Genomic DNA, 19213 nt, shown 5'->3' on the forward strand with positions numbered 1-19213 from the left:
CTGCAATCTCTGATGTATCACCAAGTGGGAGAATTGTAAAAAGGAGGCTAGACAGAGGAAAAACTACCAGCAGGGGGTGGATTCTTTTTCTTCTTCTTCTAACTAAACTCTTGTGAAGTGCATGAGGCCTTCTGGGTCTGATTGCTAAAACAATTATCTTTTAAGGAGTGGAAACTGAGAGCAGACTTCCTGGGGGCTAGATTTGCACATGCACCCAGCGTGCCATGCCGTCTGTTCTTATCTGCATGTTTACTCGAAAGCAGCCCCACAGCAGCCTTGTAGCTCAGAGTTCAAGCCTCTATCAACTGGGTGCTTATGTCTGAGGTATGTGCCAGCCATTTAGGACACCACCCCGGGAGATGGATTTCCTCTACAGTGGTGGCTGCCAAATGTCTAAGTTGTTCTCCCAGCTGCCACCACAGAGGGTCCATGCCAGGGATCATCTTCTTCTGTGGGGAAGAGAGACAGGCTGGGGAGCTGCCCCCATCCAGTTCTCCTGTTCCAGCCAAGGTGGCCCCTCCCTCCCCCGACCGTCACCCTAGACCAGTGATCATTAGGGGAAGTGAGCCTAAAAGGTTCACCATGTAAAGATCTAAATATGTCGCTTCATGTATTGTTAAGCTTTATGTAAACTGCTTTGGGAAGTTTGCCTGAAAAGCATGATATAAGTGTCAAAAACAAGTCTAGAAAAAAGATCCCCCTCCAACTAGTGAACTTGTGGGACCAACTACACAGTCTCCATTTACAAGCAGACTGCATTTGAAAACCAGCTCCAGGAAGGCTCCTACTATGCTATCGGGGCAGCATATAGAGGAGCTTTGGAGTCGCCTGTTTGTGTTCCACTTCATACTAAGAGTTCTGCAAAACGTCAGGCTTGTCTCCCTGAAAAACCTTTATGAAAACTGACTGACTCTGTCCCACCCCTTCTCTCTCCCCCTCGCTCTGTGGCTTCTGACTGTTCCTGTATGCGTTTAGTTTGTTGTTCCCATTTATGTACTGCTTTTCGGGCAGAGTGGTTTGCACAAAAGAACAGAGAGTAAGCATCAATTTAAAAAACCATACAACAAGCATAATGAAGACTTTTAGCAGCTAGACCTTGACATGTTGTGCTCTTTAGCTTTTGTCTCTTCTCTCCTTCCCTCAGAGCAAGGGAACTCTTGGGTAATGCTGTGATAGCCGTGGGGGTAGGTGGGGGAGGGAGTGGCCACCTCAGCTGTAATGTTGGTGGTTTGTTTTTTTTAAAGCGCTAAAAACTCTAAAACCCTTTTGACAATTATGTTCACACTTGTATAATGAATGTACATTGTGCACAGGCATGGTTGTTCCTATGACCAGTGCACATAAAACAGTATACTTCCTGTCTATACCATGCATTTGATGGATTTGTATCCAGAGTCACTTTTAACATCAATGCAGGTATAGTCATTCACATACAAACGTGTACAGACATCTGTACACTGTACCACATAATGTCTCAGTAGGTCTTGAGTTCTGCTGAGTTCACAGGGCTTGTTTGGCTAGTTTGGCTGCATGAATGGGAGGAGGGGAGGGCAGCTATTGACAACAGTGTCCACTCCCTCTCCCTCCCCTCCTGCAGTCCTTGCTGTCCAGTGTTTTTGTGTGAGTCAGAAAGTGGTAGCTGACTTTCGAGAGAGAGAGGAACATATTGTATTGAATATTGTCTTGTTTTTAGTCAGAGCTTAGGTTTCTAGGAGACCTAAATTATGTTGGGCTCCAGCTCCCATTGGCCTTTGGCCATTGTGACTGGAGATGATGGGAATTGTATTACGTCTGGGGATCTAAGATTGGAAACCCCCGAGTTAAGATAAGCAACTATCTGATCCAACAGAGCTCTCTGGTCTTCTGCATCCTGCCACCAAGTGTCCCTGGGAAGATCCCAAGTGGCACATGCAGGCAATAGGCCTCTCGCTGTTGTTCCCTAGCAACTCGCATTCAGTGGCATGCTGCCTCTGACCATGGAGGTCCCATATAGCCATCACAGCTGTATGGAGTATGTTGCGCTGTTGGGGCATTTGCTTGGGAGGGAGGGAGGAAGCGGTGCATCCAGTGCCATTTTAGCTTCCTAACATCCCTGTGGAGCGGGCTAGGCTGAAAGAGGGTGTGTCTAAGTCTAGCCAGTGAGTTTCCTAGGTGAGCAAAGATATGAACCTGCACTACTTGCACTATTCGGAGATGAATAGAAGATAAGGTAGAACTTGGAGGCTGTGTTGCATGTCGACAAGCAGAGCTTCTGGGGACCACCTAGTGCCTGTTGGTTGCTGGGATTCTTGCAGTGTATCCTGGACTCGGTCTGGGACTTGATCCAGCAAAAGCACTACTTATATTTCTGAGCAAGGGTGCATATTCAGGATCTGTAAACAAAGATTAGTTGTGCCTGTACTGCTAAGAAATGCATGTGCACATTTTTGTAAACAAAGCACATCGGAGGACCATGGGCTAAAATTAAAATGAAAACTGCAAGTTGGCCCACCCCTGCTCCTGTCATTACAATGCAGGAGCTCTATGGGTCCATAGTATCTTTCTGCCCTTCAAAATGCTTGAGTAACTTCCTGAATTGGACTGAACATAGGAACATAGGAAGCTGCCATATACTGAGTCAGACCATTGGTCTATCAAGCTCAGTATTGTCTTCACAGACTGGCAGCGGCTTCTCCAAGGTTGCAGACAGGAATCTCTCTCAGCCCTGTCTTGGAGATGCTGCCAGGGAGGGAACTTGGAACCTACTGCTCTTCTCAGAGTGGCTCCATCCCCTGTAAGGGGAATATCCTCCAGTGCTCACACTTCTAGTCTCCCTTTCAAGTGCAACCAGGGCAGACCCTGCTTAGCTAAGGGGACAAGTTATGCTTGCTACCACAAGACCAGCTCTCCTCTCCTAATGATCAGCATGATCTAGAATAATTAGCATGAGGCTGCTTAAAAAGTGATAGAAACTGGCCTTGTGAAAGCATAGAATAGTGAAAGGCAATGCCCTTGCAGGATATTGGCATGAAATCTGGTTACTTGGGTTATCACAGGTCAACAAAATGTACAGGGGAGCCTCGGGCTATTTTGAAGATCTGTCTTAAGTGCAGCTATACTAACAGATGTCGCATAGCTCAGTCCGTGACTTGGAAGATAACCCTTGTGGAGGACATTAATTATATAATAATCTTAAAAGCTGTACCTGTTGCCTATGAGGGTTCTATTCCAAGTTATTGGCTGAACTACTGTGGTGACGTGGACAGTTCACAAACTTCCCAATAGCTGAAGATAGTATAACTGCAATGTATGAGAAGTGGAGAGAAATCTCACACAGGACCTAAAGAAAGCCAAAAGGGGTGGGTGGGTTCAGGGAGCCATGAAGTAAGTGAGCGGAGTATCCCCAGAGAGCAGAGTATACTCCCATTCAGAACTGGTCAAATCCTTGGCTGCTGTGTATAGTTTGCTTCTGGCCAGATGCAAGTTCCCATATGGATTAAGTTCCTTGCCGTTCTGCTGGTCAAAGTGCAATGTAGAATTCTTGGAAATACTACAGACTGGTGACTTCAGAACTTGGTCTTGAGTAGCTTTGGTGGGCAGGCCTCAGTGGCACTGAATGAAACTCAATAGCCCTGCCCCCAGGCAGCATACCCTGAAAAGTCTTCACTCCCTATTTGCTTGCTTCCTTTATGGCTCTGTTTCTCTCATCACAATCAGTCATGCAAACGTAGCCAGAGGGTAAAAGTAGTGATTAGAAGCTTGCTTCTGATGCTGGAATGTTCCCAAGGTCACCTTACCTGAACTTCAGGCTGGAAGATTTCGTAACATTTGGAAACGACCTGTGCTTCCTGATGCTTGGAAATGGCCAGTGCTTCTCGCCTTGAGAAGGATGATACAGATTTTGAAGATGAGCAGCCAGTGGGGATGGGAGAGGTCTTAAGACAGTGTTTGTTTATAGATGTTGATGTGGGTGGGTAGGTGGGTGAGTAGCCTTGTACTCTGCCTATAGCCGAGGGTGTGTGTGTGTGTGTGTGTGTTCACAAGAGAATCGTTTGAAGGCCATGGCTAAGGAATGCTAAAAGGATCTGACCCCTACCCTTCAGTGTATATTTATGGAGCTTCTAGTCTGCATAGGCAACCGAGGACAGCAGTTATTCCTGCTACTACTATTATTTGTATATCACTTTTTGATAAGAAAATTCTCAAAGTGGCTTACACAGAAAAATAATAGTAAGGTGGTTCCCTGTCCCCAAAGGGCTCACAGTCTAAGAAGCACAAAGGAGACACCAGCAAGAGCCACTGGAGGAATGTTGTGCTGGGGTTGGATGGGGCCAGTTCTCCCTCTGCTGAATGTAAGAAAACACCACTTTGAAAGGTGCTTCTTTGCCTAGTTAGCAGGGAGCGGATATTCCAGTTTAAAGCAGAACAAGAGGAATGTAAAATGTTATACAAAGTGTACATGCTATGCTTACTTTAAAACTTCCTGTACTAAGGGGATTGCTTACAGCACCTCTGCAGAATAGACCACTTATTGACATGCTAACCCCTGCTAACTTGGCAAAGAGGCACCTTTTAACGTGGTGATTCTCTTTATTTAGCAGGGAGAGAGTAACTGGCCCTCTCCACCCCCAGCACAGTATCTCCAGTGGCTGTTGCTGGTGTCTGTCTTACGTTTCTTTTTAGAATGTGAGCCCTTTGGGGACAGGGAGCCATCTTATTTATTTGTTATTTCTCTGTGTAAACTGCCCTGAGCCATTTTTGGAAGGGCGGTATAGAGATTGAATAATTAAAAATAATAATAATAATGCTGCAGAGACTTTCCTAGATCAACTTCTTTGCAGGAATTCCAGCCAGTGAAAAAATTGAGTTTTGTTCCAGCTCAAGTTCATCAGTATCTTGACACTTCAGTTCAATCATTAACTCTTAAAGTGGTTGGGTAACCAGTTCAGACACTTTGAGCTGGTTCTGATGCATCTTGTGCAGAATAATCTCCAAACTTATGAACGAAAGTGCCCCTGTGGTGCTGATATAGTTGAATCTATTGAGCATGTTTCTGTCCTGTCCATTTCAATATTCATGGAGAGAACTAATAATGCCTCCAAAAGAGAAATTTCCTGGACATTCGGATGAGTTCTATATCACTTGGTTGCTATCTGATCGTAAAAATGAAATAACATACAAAGTTGTGCAGTTTTGTGCTATAACTTGTAGAATTCATCATTGGATGAATTAAGAATTGCTCCCCATTTTTCTTATGCTGCTTTATTATATTTATGGATAATGGTATTGAGACCTTTTTTTATGATGCCTTAATTCAAGGATGCTGTTAATATTGGTTGCAGACCACATTAAAGTTAAAAACAAAAATTGATTTAAATCTATAAGAAAACTGACATTGCTGATGATATGCCCCTTCCACTACACTCTGAGTCAGCATTGGCACACAGCACCCTCATGCAAATGCTGGGCTGCTTGGGGGGGTGGGGTCACCCCTCATTGCTGATGCCTGTACTGCTGCTACTGGACCATCTAACTCCCTCCCCCCACCCCCGGCAAGCTAAGGGCCAGGGCATTGTAGGGAGATTAAAGTGGCACCTCCAGCCATGCCATGTAGCTAACTTAAACTCATGGGAGAAGAGCTGGTCTTGTGGTAGCAAGTATGAATTGTCCCCTTTGCTACGCTTGGTTCCCATTTGGATGGGTGACTACATGTGATCAATACCTGCTGTAAATATTTCCCTTAGGGGGATCAGCCATAGCTTGGAGAAAGAGCATCTGCTTTGTATCTAGAAGCCCCCAGTTTAATCCACTGTTCCATCTAAGGCTTGTGCATGTGCGCTCGCTCACACATTTTCTGAGGTCTGCTTAGTTAATTTTAGATCCTGCTCATGTTGAATCAGGAAGGCCCCACTCTGAATGCATGTGTGTGTGTGTGTGCACACAGTGCCTTGATAATGCTGCCCAGAACAAAACTTTTTCTGCACAGAGATGAGAAAAAATTAGTGAGAACACTGGCTCAAGCCCTGGCATCTCCAGGTAGGACTGCGGAAGACTCCTGCCTGAAGCCTTGGAGAGCCACTGCCAGACGGTGTGTAGACAGTTCTGGGCTAGACAGACCAATGGCCTGACTTGGTAAAAGGCAGCTTCCTGTGTTCCTAAGCCAACCAGATGATGCCCACCCCATATGGGTAGGCATTGGCAGGCTTGCTGAGTGGTAGTGACAGCATCTGTGATTATGGCCAGCAATGTTGCTTTCAGTGCTGCTACATCTGGGAGTGCCATCTTAATTTCCCCACAGGATCTGATGCCCTGATATAGAATTGCTCTGGAGAGATGCTACGCCAGAACCCTGGGACACTGTGGGGGAAACTAAAGCAGAACTTCCAGCCGTGCCCATGTTGAGGAGTGCTGTTGGCTACAGCAGCCACCCTTGCCACTTGCCACGTGGTAAGCCTGCCAGAGCCATGACACAGGAGGCCCAAAGAGGGCACTTTGTCCAAGGCCCCCTCAGACCTGGAGCAGGCTCTGCCTACTAAGCCTGTGTGCTGATGTGTCAGAAACCACCTGCACCCCCCCTTTGGAAACATGTGGAGGCAGCCATCCCCTGTGTGACTGTCTCTGCACAGTACTGTGCGCTTTGCGGCGGGGGGTGGGGGAGGCACTCCTTTATGAGAAGCAGAGCCCTATACTCATAATAGGTCTTCAGTTTTAATTTGAACCTAATAATTGTGGTTTTTAATCTGACTTTTTAAAAATTCATTAATTTTATTACTTTTATTGTATCTGTGTCTATCTTATTGTTGTGAGCCGCCCCGAGCAGTAGTGCACTGGAGGGGCGAGGTAGAAATATTTTAAAGAAATAATAATAATAATAATAATAATACTGCCCCAGCAATGGCTGGGCAGAGCATAGCAGGAGATATGTGCATGGAACACTATAAGGGGTACCATTGCCCTTTATTTGCCACACTTATATACCATCCAGTATAAAATTCCAGGGCAGTTTACATTCCAGTCAAAGCACCAAATCCTTAAAATGGCATGTACAGATTGTAATCACCCTAGCTCTATGGGGAAAGCTCTTGAAAGGACTTTCCCCTCCGTAGTAATTCAGAGATGGCTACACAGGGGAGCAGCCTGCCTCTGCACAGTCCCAAAGGGGCCATCTGGATTATCTGGCTCTGGGTTCCCTGCTGCCTACACTCCATACTACAGCAGCGTGCCATTAGGACTGTTCTGCGGAAGGGAGCTACAGAACTGTGATTCTTCCCTAGGCCTCGACTAACATTATTTAATGACGTACAGCCTAGGCAGAGCAAATTGTTTCTGCATCAAGAAACTGCAAACCTAATTGAGCAAGTCGCATACAGTGATTTTGTATGAAGAGGGAAATCTCTTCAGCCTTTCTCTCTCTCTCTCAAATTGAACTTCCATTCCTCTCCTCGGCTCACTGCCTGCCTGCCTTCTAAAAAATATCTTCCCTATTTCAAACTCCTTTGGGCTCTCTGTTCCTAAGTGAGGTTGAGGCTTCTTAAAAGGGGGGGAAAGGACTTGCCACACATAGAATGAATGTGAGAATAGCAGCAAGGAGGAACAGCAGTCTCAAAGAAATGCAAGAAGCTTCCTGTTCTAGCTTTCAAAGCCTCCTCCACATGGAGGCTGTCGCTCTGTTCAGCTGTTTGAAAGCACCACTATGACCATATGCAATGATGCAAGCAGGTAGGAAGTCCTGCCCTGTCACTCACAGATGAACGCCCACATCGCTCATGCTCACAGCAGCCTTTGAGAAGGGAAACACGGTATCCACAATGGTGGGTGCTTCTGAGAAGACTCTCCTGGAGCCAGTGAAATACTTCTAAAATTACCTGTGGCTGGGACATGCAGGGAAAGCCACCCTGCCTGGCCAGTAACAGGTGCAGAGAGACATGTGCTGAAGACTGGCCTAGTTTCCTGGACTCTGTAGTCTTCCATACCTCTGGTTTCCCTTGTTCTGACTAAGCAAACCTGGGATTCTACCAGGCTCTTTCTGAAAGCTCTTCAGCTAGCTAGAGTGAGTGATAATGGGCAAAGGTTTAAGGTAGTTTGACTGGGTTCTGCCTCTCTACATAGATCAATTTCCCCAGTGGTTGTGCATAAGGGTATGCAGGAATCAAATTCTGCAATTAGATTCAAAGCTGATTAGATTCAAAGCCCTCCAACTGATTAATCAAACAGCTAGCTTGGCTGGCTGCATTGATGAATCACCCAAATCAATTCAGGTGATTCGAGCACTGTTCTGAGACCCACTTTACTGGGAAGTGTTGACTCCTGACGACCATGGAGCCCTGTGGTTGTCTTTGGTAGAATACAGGAGGGGTTTCCCATTGCCGCCTCCTGCGCAGTATGAGAGGATGCCTTTCAGCATCTTCCTATATCTCTGCTACCCGATATAGATGTGGGAAACATCTATATCGGGTAGGGAAACATCTATATAACAGGCCTCGAAATACTGCTCCCCTGCCCCAGGGGAGAGCTGGTATCTCCTCTACCAATTGGAGACTCTGGGGATAGACCCCCTACTAATTGGAGCCTACAGGTAGACAAGCCCTCTGCTCTGGATTTATTGCATCTGCCTGCCTCGGAGGACTGATCTACCTGGGTAGACTAGTCCAATTGGGGTGATTCTCTTTGACCCCAAATTGGGCTCCCTATTTTGAGGGCAATTCAATTTGGAGTCAGATCTGTGAATTACTCCCAACTTGACCTGAATCAATTCAAGATCAGATCAAATTGTACTCCTGTGCATTTTTATTAACCACACTGGGGGTCTTAAGAGCTTCACTGTTGTGCAGTTGTCAAGACCTGTGTCTAAAATGTGAGTTTAAAAACCTCTCTCCAAACTTAGTGTGTAAAAAAAACATTTTCAGATGTTCAGTTAGCAGACAAGTTTTACAGACTCTACTGGAGGGCATATACCCTCTATAAAAAGTGTTTAAAAGTGTGTGAAACTTTAATAGTCAAGTACATTTACAAGAAAGCAAATTCCAGGGTAACATATCAGCATTGCTAAAGAGGAAGAGGTCACCTTAAGTAGCACAGTGGAGAAGTGCTTGATTAACAAGCAGAAGGTTGCCAGTTTGAATCCCCGCTGGTACTATATTGGGCAGCAGTGATATAGGAAGATGCTGAAATGCATCATCTCATACTGCACAGGAGGAGGCAATGATAAACCCCTCCTGTATTCTACCAAAAGAAAACCACAGGGCTCTGTGGGCGCCAGGAGTCAAAGTTGACTTGACAGCACACTTTACCTTTTAAAGAGGAAGAGAAGTGCAATGGCTGTCCAATGAAAATGGACTCTCCTTAGGGTTGCAGCACTTCTTTAAATGGCTTCTCCCTCTTCCTTTAGCAGCAGCTTGACATCGGTGAGCCTTTTCTCATTACATTTCCCAGCAGTAAAATGCTTCACCTGCCTTATTTCTGCTGCCATTAAAAATACAGGTGCCAGTAAAATAAAATGCTGCATCTCTAATTTTCTCTGGGATACTGTATCTTTGGGTGCACAGGCTGTCACTCGGGAATGATTATATGTGGTTTGACTAACTAAAAGAGTGCCCCAGTCAACAGGGCAGCAGATTTTTTAGGTAAAAAGGAGAGAATCTTATAATGTATGATGACTGCAGCTAGCAAACAGCACAAGAGGCATTCTCCTGTAGAGGGAGTGCCTCTTCTAAGATGACTACCAACACCATAATGCAAAACTTTTTTAAAAAAACTTGCTACTTGTTAAGAATTAGTTTAATTAATCATAATGTGCCACTGTAATCAAATAATGGGCAATTAGCCAATATTCTTAATTGGGTTCTTGCCCTAGTGTCAGCTGGTCATAGCTGGTGGTGTCATGACACTGAATGGTTTGATCATCAAAACAGTCTCCTTCTCCTTGCCTTTCGATGGGCGTCTGTTGATCGCTCTTGTCTGTAACAATCTCTGCATGCCTCCAGGTCAGAGCAATCCCTTTTCTCGGAGAGGGGAGGAGCTGCCGGTGGTGATTACGGGGAGAGAGGGGGAAACTTTGCAAGTGTAGAAGCAAGCAAAGCGCATCTTGGGATTGGGGAGACGCACGGCTCCTCCTGAGAACACAGCACGAGTAGCCTTGGGGCGGGGCGGGATTACTGCCGCTTCTGTGCTGCAGGGAGGTGTCCCGGAGACGGAGTTCAAAAGGTGCAAGGAGAGGAGTGGGCTGGGAGTTCTGCAAGATCGCGTTCGCCTTCTTTGCGTCCAACCTTCCTCCCTTTGCTTCTGTATCGCCCCTTCACTTCCGTGCCTTGGATCCTCCCGCTCCCCCTTTTTGGTTCTTCCTATGACACTCTTCTCCTCCCTCTCACCCCCCCGCCGCTCCCCCGGCTTAGGAAAGGGCTCTATTTTTAGCCGGGGGCAGCTCGTTCTATTTTTAGATCAAACAGTTCCAAGGCGTGCGTCAATGGAACCCCGCGTGCGTCACCGCGCAGACATTCCAACCCCTCCCATCGCTCCGCGGGCGCCGGAACATTCCGCCCCTTTTTGCCTTGTATGGTGAAGGCTGCAGCCCGGCGCGTGCGTCAGAGGATCCCCCCCTCCTTCCCTGCCCACCCCTCCATTCGTGCGTCACAGAGAGCTTAAGAGAATCTCCTTGCCACGGGCTGGTGAGCCCCAGTGGCTTACTCGGGGTCTATCGTGCGTGCAGTTCTCTCTCTCGCGCGCGCGCTCGCTTACTCGCTCGCACTCTCGGCGTCTCTCTCTCTGGGCTTGATTCAGCGCGGCGGCGGCGGGAATCTCCAACTCTCGATGCGCTTCGGCAAAGTTGCGCGCGTGTGTTCAGAGCACCTCAGACCAAAACACGGTGGAAGGAGCCGCTGCAGAACTCCCTGAGTTCACTCGGGTACGTGCATTTCTTCTGCCTAGACTTCTCGTCAGCCCGACTGTGTCTCGACTCTGACCGAAGGGGGGGGGGGTGGGGCCGGGCCGGGCCGGGCGGGGGGCCGTATATTTAGAGAGCGATTTAGTGTGTGTGAAGCGGCGGGCGTGCAGTTTTGAAAGGCAGGAATAACTTTGTATTACTCTTGAGGTTTCGCGGCGGGGGGCGGGCGTGCATTTGCGCGTTGAAAAGCTAGGACAGATGGGGGAGTACGGGTCTGCTTCACCTCTGCAAGGGGCTTGCACTCCAGGAAGCTTACTCAGCCAGGCGAAAAGGAATTGCAGTCGATGCAAACAGTTACAGTGGTGATTTATAATAGCGGTGCGTTCTAAATACAGGTCGAGTGTGCGGTTAACCGCTCCCCGCCTAAACAGACTTGCAGAATAACTTGGTTACCCCTGCGAGTACATCATAAAAAGTGGCGTTTTGCTTCCAGTTCTGTTCACCCCTGTTTAATCGGCACTAAACCCTGCTGATCTCAATAGGGCTTGCTTCCAAGTAGGTGTGTCCAGGATTGCAGCCTTAGGAAAGTTACTCTGGAAGGTGGAAAGTACCACCAGGATTTGCCTGGCCCTTCACTTTTTATAGAGAGTAAACTCTGAAACCTGAGGTGCATGTGAAACTTGCATAACAGTTGTTCTACAACTGGATTGAACTTAGGTGACTTCTGAATGCAGGGCAGAGCAAAAGGATTGCCCAAACAGTATGAGATAAAGATTAAGAGATTCCTTAGCTGCTTCTTTTTTTTAAAAAAAAAAGGGGGGTGCATTTGGGGGTGGGGGATATTAGTGCCTTCCGTGCTTTGCAGACTTCAGTGCAAGAGGATCTGGCTGGAGTTTCAGTCTGGGTTGATGGAACTATAATGGTGCACTTGTTTCAAGTGGAAGTTTTCAAAGTTCACATTTGCATGTTAAAAGATGAAGCTGCAGTAACCTGAGCTTGTGGGAGTTTTGGCAGGTGTGCACAAGTGGCGATTATTTGGGTCTTAATATTTTAAAAATCTTCAGTAGCCTTGGTTGTGATTGTAGTGCAGTTTGGAAAGGGTGGCACCAAATCATAATGTGTCTAGTCCGGAGAGTAGGCAGCTAACCTGACTCTTTGGCAGGCAACCTTTGAATAACAAAGGGAAGTGTGCAACCAATGCTATTGCACTAGTGCATCTAATAAGGCTATCCGATTGACAGATATTGTCATCTTTCAGTGTTGTAGCCCACAGTCTTGGAAAGATGTTGAACAGGTTAGCTTCCAAGTTGCGTTAGGCACATGTAAGTTTGCTACATCAGTCTGAATGTACCCTGCCTGGTCTAGACGTCTGCATAACTGGAAAGCTTACAACCTTCTACACAGTGTGAAAACTTCACGTTAGTTCTTCAGTTCTCTTGCACATCCTATTCTGTGGCCAGCTATGGAAAGATTGTCTGTACCAGTCTGTGAAGTAAAGCTTCTTGCTATGCAGTGTCCCTGAGGACATCTGATCCTAATTGAATTGGAGAATTGTATTGCAGTATGCAATAGCCAGTTAAATCTTCATCAGTTTCCCATGCTGAAGGGCATAAATCAGAAAGAGCTCTTAATCTTAATCTGTCAAAAGATGTGTGTGCACAGGGAAGTAAGATTGAAATTACTTCTCTGGTGTCTGATTTGTTCCCCCTCCCGTATAAAATATATGCTGCTGTGCCTTTTTTAAAAAAAAAAAAATTTGATTTGCAAAGCAGCTTGGTACCAGCACAGGTGCTGAAGGGCATAAATCAGAAAGGGCTCCATCGTGGCCTCTTTCATGTGGTTGCTTGGGGGCTTGCAGTTCCTGGCATGTTCTGAGCAACAGGTGCAGCATCAAGTTAAAGCACCTGGCAGCCCATTTTTTCGCAGCTACCAGGGGCTCCTCTAGTTTCCAAGTTGGTGCGCTAGACTTCAAAGGCTGTGACAAAGTCGGCTTGCTGCAGTTTTTGTTCCAAACACATAGTGGCATCTTCTCGTGCTATGTTGACCACATCAGATGTTTAAAAGTGTGTGGGGCGGGCGGGAGGGACTTACACTGATTTATACAGCCTGACAATCTGCTAGTCGGATACAAAATGGGGTTTGCAGTTGTGGTGTAATCTGAAAAACCCCTATGAAGTAATGTTCTGTAACAAGGGCATCTCCAAAGAATCCTTTGTCCATCTTAGATTGCAAGCCTGTGCCCACTGATGTATGATATATTATGAATAAACATGCATACCGTCAAGCTGTTGGTTACATAAGGGAATATGTTGCCATAATCTGTGCAGAGACAAATGGTTATTGATATGCTAAACACAAGATGGTTAACTGAATTCCTAAAATTCTTTTTTCAATCAAGACAGCTAGGACTGGATGAATTCTGGGTGGCTAATCCTGTGGGATTCTTAAAAATATGAAACCTAGATAATGTGTTAGGGCTGGCTTCTGAGAATCTGAAATGTTCTTGTTGCCCTGTTGACAGCTTGCAATACAATGTACTCTCTTCCTGATGGCAGAATTTCAACAGGTACAAGTTCCCCATCATTGCCATCTACATGTTGAGACAGAGAGCCAGCGTGGTGTAGTGGTTAGAGTGCTGGACTAGGACCGGGGAGACCCGAGTTCAAATCCCCATTCAGCCATGAAACTAGCTGGGTGACTCTGGGCCAGTCACTCCTCTCTCAACCTAACCTACTTCACAGGGTTGTTGTGAGGAGAAACTCAAGTATGTAGTACACCACTCTGGGCTCCTTGGAGGAAAAGTGGGGTATAAATGTAATAATGATGATGATGATGTTGGGGAAAGCTGCACCTGTGGAATTTCTACAAGTTGTGCAACTGTTAAAGGCACAGGAGGTCTGCAAGGGCCATCTTGTCTACCTAGCAATGTAGCTCACTGGGATAACATACACCCGTTCAAATGGACTGGAAGACAGTTTTCAGCAGCCAACTTTCACTCACCCTGCAGTATTTAAGCCAGTAAGAAACTGCCTTTTGACTGAAAGTGTGTCTTCTAGTCGGGGAGACGTTTTTCCAGATTAACACTAACCAATAGTTCATTGCTACAAGCCTTCAGAAAACTCTCAGACATGTCTGTTTAGAAGCGTAATTTTGTAAGCAAGCAGGAGCTGCTGCTTTGATTAACTATTCTAAGAATCCTTCAGTAACTGAAACTTGCTCCAGTATAATCTTCTGTGCAGAGAAACATCACTGTGGTTCTCTCTCCAGCAGGGGGTACTCCTGAGCAGTCTCTAATGCCTAAACATAAATTCCTAGGGATGACTAGCAAGAGCGAGTGTGTGGATTAGTAAATCAATGCTATTCAAGCATTGGGAATCTGTTACAGGGGGACAAGGAGATTCTGAGCTTCAGTGACCATAGCTCTGACTGGGGGTGATAGCTATGTAGTTACTAAAGGCAGAAATCCTCTAGTACAGTGATTTAGGTTGATGGGATAACTCTAAGTCTTACAGTCCAAGATGTGCTTGAAGCAGGCCTTGACACATTTTCTTTGGATCTAGGAGCCAGACAATGGACACTCAACAAAATTCCTAGACTTCGTGATGGACGTGGGGTGTGTGTGTGTGTGGGGTTGTAAATAGGCTTTTCTCTATCCCCTTTACAAGTAACATACTTAGAACAGAAACAGGGCTGCTTGGGACAAATACAGATGTTGTTTAATCTACCTCTGAATATCCTAATCTAGGCGCTATGGATCCCTGGTGCCTGGGATTTGTAAAGTCCTAGCTTGAAGACATATCTCTAGGACAACAAATACAGTCTCTAAAACTAGGGAGAATACACCTGAAGCTGTAAAATGCAGAGAGATGCAGCATAAACAAACTCTTCAACACAGATATGCCACTCTGAACATCGTAAGTCAGCTGTTCAAGAGATGATGATGCATCATCCACTTCTGTTGATGTACAAAATAGCAGTACTGTTGCTATTTACGATTATTACAGAATCAATTTGTGTGTTAGCAAGAATCTCAAAGGGGTGGCTGGTGATGTGGGATGAATGTTGCTATAGCAACGTGGCACTGTTGCCATTCTTGGATGGCTGGGAGGACTCTGAAAAATGCACACAATGGTTAGCAATGGTAGCATTACACGCAGGAGGAGAATGATGATAGTACGCTGGAGGGAACTGTATTTCCAACTTATGCTGCAACCTCCTTAGAGCAAAGAAATCATGCCAGTTCTTCTCTAGCCCAATTGAGTCTCCAGCCCCTGAGTCTTTGCAGCAAGAGGGTAGGCATTTCTGCCCCACTTCCATGAATAGAAGTGTCTGTGCAGGCTGCAGGCGGCTGGATGGAATCCCAGGTGTAAGAATTGTGGGACTGTAGAAAGCTTGTTCTACTGAACAATTATCAGAGCTACTTTGTAGCTATGGCAGAAACCTTTTGTTTGTGGCAGGTTGGAGTCAGGAGTTCACAAACTGATAGTTAGCTCACTAACCTGTTGTCATTTGTACTCGCCACTAACCCCCTAACCTCCAAATCCTTTCTGGCACACAGGCAGTGGGGTTAGGAGAGAAGCAGGTCTTCTGTCACTTGCACTGGGATATTATTAAATAGCTATAGAATTGTCCTTCAGTAGTGGAGGTATAGCTCTTGACACTGACTAATAGCACTTAAATTGCAGTAACAAGAGGGAGAAATGGTAAAAGTGGCATTGCTAACGTGACTTCAGTCCTTCAAACCTCATGCTTCTGGCTTCCTTCTGTGAAGATTCTTTCTCTGTCCTTGAGCACAAAGGCAGTGTTAATACACTAGTTGAGCCATTTGCCTTGGTTACTCCTGGTTAGTTTGGACCAGTCTTCTTCATGAACGGAGGCCCACAAAGTTTGAGAAGCCCCAAGCTGAAGATCCTTCCTCGCTGCCAAAAAAATCTCCTATCAAACCAGCCCTTGTACTCTACCAAGCAGTAATCCCTGAGATTAGCTCGCTGTTAGTGTAATGGAACTCGCTAGACCTGCTGTACCTAGGGAGAGAGGCCTCTTCCATTTGCAGACGTCAGGTCTTCCTCTGGGGAGAGAACTAATAAATACTGTGTCACAAGGAAGTACCCCAGGTAGCATCTGTTGCTGGATTTGAATACCGTAAATCCTAACAAGCTTTAGCAACTAAACACCAAGCTTCTGTTTTAGGAATGCCGAATAATTGGCTAAATAGTGCGTAGGTTATGCAAGCCCGTGGATCTCAAAAGGCATAACTACTAGATTGCAGCTGTTTAGTGAAGAAATTGAGCTGGACTTGCCCATCCAGGGGTGGACCAGAGCCTTGTCTGATCACTGAGCAAAAGGCAGCTGTTTGTCACTCTCCTGGAAGGAAGTGACACAGGCAAAGTTCAGTTGATCATTCAAACACCCAACATTGACCTGGGACTGGGGTGTGTGTGTGGTGTGTGTGTGTATACATATACATAGAATGTGCCACAGAAAATCCTTTGGGTAATGCTTACAGGTTAATAGGAACTACTTGCAGAAGAGCAAAAGATGGACCATAACAGCTTTGGATGCCCCATAATTGCTGTTAATTATTGCTGTTCCAGCTGCTTCCTATTTCCCAATGGCTCTCCGTTCCGTCATAGTTTGTGCGCATGTTCAGGCATGCACCACTTGACACTCAGGTGAGGAGAAAAGATGTTTGTTTAATCTTCCACTCCTTTGAGGGGATAGAGCAGGGTCTCTCAACGTGTGGGTCCCCAGATGTTATTGGACCTCAACTCCCATAATCCCCAGCCCCAATGGCCTTTGGTTGGGAATTATGGGAGTTGAAGTCCAATTACATCTGGGGACCCACACGTTGAGAATCCCTGCGATAGAGCATCTGCTTTGCATGCAGCGGGTCCCAGGTTGAATCCCTGGCAGCATTTCCAGGTAGGGCTGGGAAAGACTCCTGCCTGAAACCTGGGAGAGTCACTTTAGACAGTCCTGACCTAGATGGACCAATGACATGACTTGGTATAAGGCAGCTTCCTGTATTTCAATGCAACTTGAGTCCCTTACTGGATCAGTTAGCCACTTTTTGTGCATTGGCTCATACGGTGTTGAACTTGGATTGCAGAAACTCTAGTTCAAATCTTGTTCAGCCTTGATGCTCATGGGGTGACCTTGGACCAGTCACTTTATTACTGAATCTATCCCACAGGGTGGCTGTGAGGATGCAGTTGGTGAGGGGATAACCACGTGCACCATCTTGAGCGCTTTGGAGGAAGGGTAGGATATAAATCATAAAAATATTCTAGGCTTACTGTTGCACCGGTACCATTCTAGATAGAGAGGGTTCTTTTCAACCAAAGGCCTTAGAGGAAAGGCTAAAAGGAGCTCAGTTCCACCAAGAAGGGTGCCTTAACCTTGTCCCAATGGCATGGCCCTGTCAAGTCTCCTCTCCTTGGAATTCTGTGTCTCAACATTCCATAACCCTTTATTGCCCATTAAAGCAGCAACTCCTTGACCAGTAGAACCTAACCTTTAAAGGTCCATGATATGAATGACATTATCATCTTGCCACGAGTGTTGCTACTGTCTTGGCTTTCAGCTCAGCCAAAGACTCTTATTACGTCTCCTTTTATACACGGCGCCACTTATCATTCAATCCCGCAGCTCTTTTGGAGATCTGAGGTGTCCTACAATCCTGATTACAATCTTTGTTCTACAATCCTGATTATTGTCGCTTGCTTGCTCCACTGCTTAAACGTTGAATTTGAAAACATTGCTGCCCAGTTGAGTATCAAGACATCGGAGCAGCTTCTTCAAGAGCAACCATCTTAACACAAATGTTAAGTGATCGGGACGGGCAGGGTGCAACTTTACTGGTATCTCCTATTAAGACATTATCTCTTTGGTACCAGCATGAAATGTATGTGGATGGATAAGGCCTATTAAGTTTTTTCTGTCTAGATTCAGCTGGGTGGGGTGGGGAAAATAGAATGGCAGAACTTCTTTTAGTGCTGAGTGATTTTATCCACTTTAAGTGGGAGGGAAGGGAAACCTATGTTATCATACATTAGCAACCTGAGGCCAGTGTTGGCCCATGACACTCTGCTGCCCCCAGCAGAGCACCAAATGGTGCCCTCTCCTCCCTTCTCTTTCCCTACTAAAATCACACCCCCATTTTCTTCCTCATCTGCAGATCTCTTCACCCTTCAGGTCAGCATTCTAACATCTGGCTTGCTTCCTCTGCAGGCCATCTGGAGGCAGAAGAGAGCATGGGGGGAGGGTTGCTCATATGCTGCCCCTGAGAACTGGCCTGCTATCTACTGCCTGAATCGGCCTGCTTCACTTATAGAGCTGGCTCTGCATGGGACTAGAGGTATCTAGAACAGAGGCATGCATCCCTTTTTTCCATTATTTACCCATTCTGAAACAACTGTTTTCAAGCCCAACTTCGCCCATGATATGGAGAAGCATGGGGTTTAGGAGCACTTAGTCAATGCTGCTGTTTGAACTGTAAAATTATTGATGTATCCAGAAGCTAGATGGCATTAATAGCACATGTGGAGGAGTTGTAGTTGATCTTCAACAGACCTTGGAAACTAGAGCCAGGCAATTGGAATCTAGAAACAAGATCTGAGATTTTAGCACTCTGGACTGACTCTCCATACCCCTATGGTCTTCAGATAACCCGCTTCTTGCCGAGTGCCCAAACATTATAGGGAATCCAAAAATAATAAACCTCTGCTGTGGTTCTTCATAGTGCCTATTGAGTAACACTTCTGCTGTCATCATCTGAGATAAGGCCTAAGTAAAATGCATTTGCACCCATTCTTCTTAACCTTCTTCTGTTTCCTCATCCGTCTTTTATACATACATTACTTTGAGGCAACTAGATGCATAGGATTTCATCTTCACTTTTGCAGTATTGTTGGCACACTTGGGTTACTGTCTGCCCGCTTAGTCTTGTGTGGTGATTGCCTAGTTGGGCAGTCTGGCTCTCCCCTTATTACCCAATGAATGCAGTAACTTGCATAAGTCTGCCACCTCTAACAAACGTGGGACTGTGCAATGTATGAGTAAGAGAGGGTGGAAATGAACTCTTCTGGATACAAACACTGGCCACTGTCAACAGTTGTGCAGTTGAGATTTTTCTTTTGTGAAGTCAGTGGCGGAATTCATCTGCATTCATGCAGATATGATTTTTTTTCTTGCCACATGTTCTGATTAATAGTAAAGGGCTGGGGGACGTTACCAAGTAGTGAGGCTTCTCCGCATTTCATTTGGTGAACAGGTCGTCTTCATTAGTAACTTGTGGCAGGTTGCATTGGGTGAGGGATACCCTCTCCTGAGTTAGGTTCATGACTAGAACAGTTT

The 19213-nt window shown here is 46.0% G+C and overlaps 1 protein-coding gene across 3 annotated transcripts in view; it reads left to right on the forward strand.

Annotated features, from left to right (window-relative positions):
* NR4A1 (nuclear receptor subfamily 4 group A member 1) overlaps window positions 1-19213 on the forward strand; it is a 41690-nt gene that overhangs the window by 12208 nt on the left and 10269 nt on the right. The window contains exon 2 of one of the 3 annotated variants that reach the window (XM_053296831.1): window positions 18089-18215. The exons of 1 other annotated variant lie outside the window; for it this stretch is intronic. In XM_053296831.1, the coding sequence (XP_053152806.1) occupies window positions 18089-18215 (127 nt within the window). Of the gene's footprint in view, window positions 1-10643; window positions 10880-18088; window positions 18216-19213 lie in introns of those variants that run through there. One more of the 3 variants, XM_053296833.1, reaches the window with a different exon arrangement.

Source organism: Hemicordylus capensis, chromosome 2, assembly GCF_027244095.1.
Source record: "Hemicordylus capensis ecotype Gifberg chromosome 2, rHemCap1.1.pri, whole genome shotgun sequence".
Lineage (NCBI taxonomy): Eukaryota > Metazoa > Chordata > Lepidosauria > Squamata > Cordylidae > Hemicordylus > Hemicordylus capensis.